At 36.9% G+C, this 5803-nt stretch overlaps 1 protein-coding gene across 1 annotated transcript in view; it reads right to left on the bottom strand.

Moving 5' to 3' along the window:
- The window catches only part of MTUS1 (microtubule associated tumor suppressor 1), a 161428-nt gene that overhangs the window by 63353 nt on the left and 92272 nt on the right, over positions 1-5803 (bottom strand). Inside the window, exon 6 of the mRNA XM_006893565.1 lies at positions 4526-4740. Within this exon, the coding sequence (XP_006893627.1) occupies positions 4526-4740 (215 nt within the window). The remainder of the gene's footprint in view (positions 1-4525; positions 4741-5803) is intronic.

Here is a 5803-nt window from a genome sequence, read left to right as displayed (position 1 = left end):
GTGCAGCAATGAATGGAAATCCAAAATCTCTCTAAATGTTCACTAAAATTATTAAAGAAAATACAACTTTTCTGTAAACTCACTAAAACCACAATTAAAATAAAAAATTATATTCTTTTTTAAAAAGAAAGAATACTAAAGGAATATTCATTTTCTTTACTGCTTTCTTGCCTATTGCACTGCCATTCCTCTTGGTTGGTTGTGAAGGATACTGTACAACTATGCAAGGGTAAACTAGCAATTAGAAAAAACGAAAATTAACATTAGTGTATCTAATGAGAAACAAAATGTGACAGTAATGCGCTGAATCACGAACTAGCTGCTAATAAAATATGTTGTTGTTATGTGCTGTCCATTACCAAAAATGACTGGAATAGCACATTGACAGAAAACTTTCAGAAGTGCAAACTGGGTTTAGAAGATGCTGTGGCACTAGGGACATCACAGCCATTGTCAGATGGATCTTGGCTGAAAGCAGGGAGTACCAGAGGAATATCTATTTGTGTTTCGTGGCCTTGCAGAGGCATTTGAATGTGTGGATCACAGCAAGTGGTGTGTGGCTAACCTTGAGAAGAATGGGAATCCCAGAACACTACTTGACTGTGCTCATGCAAAACCTAAAATTGGACCAGGAAGCAACTGTCAGAATCAGACATATCTACTATGAAAAAGTTGGAAAGCTTAGACTAGCAAAAAGAAAGTTGATAGTTCAGGATTCTCTAAAGATCAATAATTTTTTACCCTTAAGTTAATGCTTGAAAACAATTTAGAAACAGGGAATAACAACACATACATCCCTTTTTAATGAAAAAAACACCCCAAAACAATGGAAGAGAATTATCTTTTCACGTTACTTTTTCCCCCTTTTTACTTTACTTTACTCTTCTCTGTTAAACCAGTTAAACCAAGCTGCTCCTTGGAGGCGAGGATTCTGAGGCTTCACCTGACATATTTTGGACATGTTGTAAGGAGGGACCAGTCCTTGGAGAGGGACATCATGTTTGGTAGGGTGGGGAGTGGATTGATTCAGTGACTGGGGTAATTGGAGTGGGTGTGTCAGACACAGTGCGACTGGCACAGTACAGAGCAGAGTTTAGAGCTGTTGTACATAGGGTCGCTATGAGTTGCAAGCGACTCGACAGCACATAACAACAATAACAAGTACTTTACTCTTGATTATATCTTTCCAAATGTTTTATAACAATGCTCTGAAAATGTCTGTCAGTATATATGTTCTGACTTACAAAACGGAGCAGAGAACATTCCGTTACACACTGAGAGTCTATTATGTATTAGACACCATCAAGGTATTGGGTAGTTTCCAAAGCAAAAAGTAGATTCAGGATCCTGCTCTTAATGAGTTTGCTGTCTTGAAAAGCAAAAACCACTACTACTAAATGGAAACTTGTAACAGCAAGTATAAAAGGAGAACAGGTGTCCCCAGAGTCCACAGGGTGGATATAACATCAAGTTAGCAGACCCTGGGAAGTTTTAAAAGAAGAGGGGAAAAAATGGTAGTGGGGTAAGAAATTTAGTGGGGTCACAACTACTTAGGTGTTGGGACCTAAATTTAGGTGCAAGGTGAAATTCACATACAGGAAAGTTCTCCTTGAAATTCATTAAACTGTTGCCGAGTTGTGGATGGACCCAGCCTCTCTCGACATAGTCCATTAGTGGTTTTTTGCTAGTGCTGGACCCATTCTTTCTCCAACTGAATACCTAGAAATACCTAACTTGCCTTTGGGGGCCAGGCTGTATGGGGGGAGAAATGTTTAAAATGTTAGGATTACACATAATCTTGACACCACAGGATTATTCAGGGTTTTAGAATGCACCCAAAGGAACACCTGCCTTCCATCTCCCACCCCTGTGGGCCCTTATTCTCTTGGAGGGTGTACAGGCTCTTTTTTATCTGCATTTCCATCTTGTTGCTTATACAATGAATCCATGTGAAATGAAGAAAAGTAATAATGTGATGTTACTACAAGAAAGACTTGGACATATAGGAATTCAGCTAAAAGGCAGTAGCCCCGTTACGGCATTTGGATGAAAAATTACAAAAAAATTACAGTTTATGGGAGATTTATATTTCATAGTAGCCTATATCAATTCCTGATTCTTCTTTGCCTGTAAATTTTTTTTATTTGTAAATTATAGCTCATTGAGGGTTTAGTAAGGATTTATTGAGGTAATTAAGGACATCATGGTACCTAATAAATATTCAGCACATACTCATTTTCTCTTCCCTTTCTCTGTGTCTGACTAATCTATAGGAGAAACAAATGTGCAGTGGCCATAGGGTTAAACTGGCCTGCTGATACCAAATTATGTTGCTAGTTAGCACTACATTGATAGTGACGTATGTTGACCCTTCCTACAGCAGAAGAAAATACTGCTCAGTCTCATGCCAGTGTTAATGTGGTTGGTATGTCTGAGTCAAATTGAGAGTTTTCTATTCCAAGTTATAAACCAGAGCTCCTTAAATTAAATATGTGAGCTACATATATAAAGTTTGTTCGTAAATATATATCAAAAAGGAAAAAAGAGGAAATTAATTTTAATATTTTTTTTAACCAATGCAACAGTGGCATGGTGACCTAGTGGCAAGAAGATGCGCTGCAATCCCAAAGGCACGTGGTTTGAGGCCACCAGCTGCTCCATGGGAGAAGGATGGGCAATCTCCTCCCATGTGATTACCTGCCTTTGAAAACCTGCTAGAAGAGTAACTATCAACCAACACGATGGTACACAACACAACAACACTGTAGTTTAAAAAAATCATGATAAGCTAATAATAAGGTATTTCACATGCTCTTTTTAGTATAGATACATTGGAATCTGGTGTGTATTTTAGACTTACAAACCATCTTAATTCAATCTCACTACATTTCAAGTACTTAAAAGTTTTGTGGTACTCAAAAGGCTAGTAGTGTTCAACCATATTGGACAGTAATGGAAAACACTGAGGATGTAATCAGCAGAGTGATAGCTTGGTAAAGATTATATGTATGGGGTGGGGTGTGTGTGTAAAGGAAATAGGAAGGATCTGGTGGAAAAACAATGTATATGAACTTTGTAAACGAACTAGTATAAACGAAAATAAATTTAAAAAAATAGGAGGAGGGGGAAGAGTATAAACAGAAGCTAGAGTCTAGTGAACAGAGGCCCTGGGTCTTAGCTGGCACTAGTAGGAATGGCAAGGAGCAACTGAAGGAGAGATTGCTGTGGGTGAGTTCATAGGACTTAGCAACTGACGTCATATCATAGATTCAAAAGAAAAAGAGCTGACAATGAGGTTGGATACATAAAATATCAAAATAATTGATAAACTAAATAGACTAACTATTCTATTTAATATTATGTGACTTTGAACTAAGCTCTCTCGGTGATATAAACCAATTCTCTGGTTATTTCTCTTCTATTTAAAGAGAAATCAAAATACTGTATATGCCAGTACAATTAAAACATTAGATAAACATTCCCACCTCCTTTCCAAAAGAAATCTGGTCAGAGCTATACAATATTCGTCAGATACTAACCTAAACTGTCAATTAGCCTGAGAATTTCACACACCAAAATGCATTCACCTTTGTTCCTCCTCCCCAGGTGGGCAACTCCAGGATAGATTCCTCTGGATGAAATGAATATATATTGTGGATTGACGTGAATGACAGAGCATGTTTCCTTCTTTTTAGATATCTTTAAAACTGACTGAAAAATACTGAAGAACTTGAATGATATTCTTACCCTAGTTTTCCTCTTAGATACCTTATCATGTTTGTTGCTACATCAGTAGCATAGGCTCACATAACTAGCTTTACTCAGTGAATTTTCTCAGTGAATTCTCAGTTCTAGAATTAGCTCTCCCACAGAGTACCAGAGAAACTTAAGAAAACAATTTGCTTTTGTTGCACTAAAATTATTTTAGGAATGTGAGGAAATTGAAAATTCCCCAGACATGCAAAGTGGGAGTTAATGATAAAGATAGTCAATCTCATCTTTCAATACTATAAGCTTCAGAGCTGTTGTATGTAGGGTCGCTATGAGTCACAGGCAATTCAACGACACATAACAGCAGCAACAAGCTAGGCAAAATACTGGAAACTCCACATGGATGGATATGGTTAGACAACAAAAATCCCAACAAAACAACCACCACCAAACCACAAACAAACAAACTTAAGTCCATGATAATATAGATCCAGAGTGTAGAAAAGAAAAAGAAAGCAGGTAGCTGTTTCCTATCCCCTACCCCACATACACACTCTTCTACTCTAACCAAGATATTCTGGGAGAGAAAATAAAGCATTGAGTATTAAGGCTCTCCATTTCTAGAGACTCTCAGATATCATTAGAGGAGGGGGGATACCCATAATTGGATAAATTGTATCTAATCTTTCCAAATCATTAAACTTTAGAAGACATGAGCATGAAGCCTGGTTCATCGTTCTTCCCCACCCCACCGCCCTTCGACCTCCACCATATCCTTAGTGTGAAAAATTATTAGAAGGGTAAACATCCTTACCTCAGACAGAAGGTGCTGAATCACAATGGTCAATGCTTCAAACTTGATATTGCCACAGCAAAGAAGTTGCTTGAGCTGTAGGATAAACCCATTTTGGTTTTCACATTTTGTTTTATATTGAGCCAATTCAAGAGTTTTTTCAGCGGACAGCACATCTGGAGAAGTCTGTGTCTGGGTGCAGAGGCTTCTGGGATTCTTTTGTCTGCTCTTTTCGACTGCAAAAGAAATTCATGTAGGCACTAAAATATGTAATGTATAAAGACTCATAATCACTATCACGTGGGCTCATAAACAGCATAAGCCACAAAAATGTACTTAAGTGTGTTTACACAAGGCAAGCATATGGATAACTGGAAATAATCAAGCACCTCCAGGTCTGAAATTTATAAATGCAAACAGTGGCTTTAGTTCTGACTTTAAAAGAATTATGTAAGGTGGAGAATTATCTACAATGAAACAAGCAGATGTAGCAACTCAGAAACATGAAAACTGTGGTCAAAATCATGCTGAATTTATATTTTCTAGTTTTTCAGTTAAACTAGTACAGGAATGGACTATGCCCTGACTCTATATATTGTTCACATATGCTAAAAGAAAAACTATTGGACTTTAAATGCTATCCCCTCCCCCTACACGTTTTCCATAAACATCCTATCCATTCCCTGCTGATGGATGGCCTAGCCATTATAAAGATTTATACCGCATATGAGAATTTCCTAATCGCTAATAAATCACCACAGACATTGAAAATCTATTCACAATATTGCCCCTTAAGTTGACTGCTCAGAATACTAGACTCTTGAGTACACCATCCATTTTCTATCAGATATAGAAAATGGATAATGTAACATAGAAAATGTATAATGTCCATTTATTTTTTTGGTGGTGGGATGGGGTCACTGAGTGGTAGTAATAACTGAAGATATTTTTTAACAGCATATGCTAATATGGCAATGTCATCTAGAATGCCATGCTAAGTGATTTTTACTTTCTGTGCCATGGTGTCCTGGGAATAACACTATTTTAAATTAAAGTAAAACACAAAAATGGTTCCACTTTGGAGTCATTCCAAATGTCTCAGCAGGTTTAAATATTAAATAGACTTAGAAAAAACAGGAAAGACACTGTTAAGTTCTTGAAATTAATATGCCAAATAATAAAAACAAATCTAAAATTGAAAAAAAGAGCACCAAAATAGAAAACTATAGGCCAATATCTCTCATGAATATTGATGCAAAAATCCTAAATAAAATACTGGCAAATAGAATCCAACGATAC

The sequence above is a fragment of the Elephantulus edwardii genome, unplaced genomic scaffold (assembly GCF_000299155.1).
Source record: "Elephantulus edwardii isolate Elephantulus edwardi_28Jun2011 unplaced genomic scaffold, EleEdw1.0 scaffold00128, whole genome shotgun sequence".
Taxonomy (NCBI): Eukaryota; Metazoa; Chordata; class Mammalia; order Macroscelidea; family Macroscelididae; genus Elephantulus; species Elephantulus edwardii.
The sequence above is the reverse complement of the archived record's forward strand: the minus strand, read 5'-3'. Positions and strand labels throughout refer to the sequence as shown.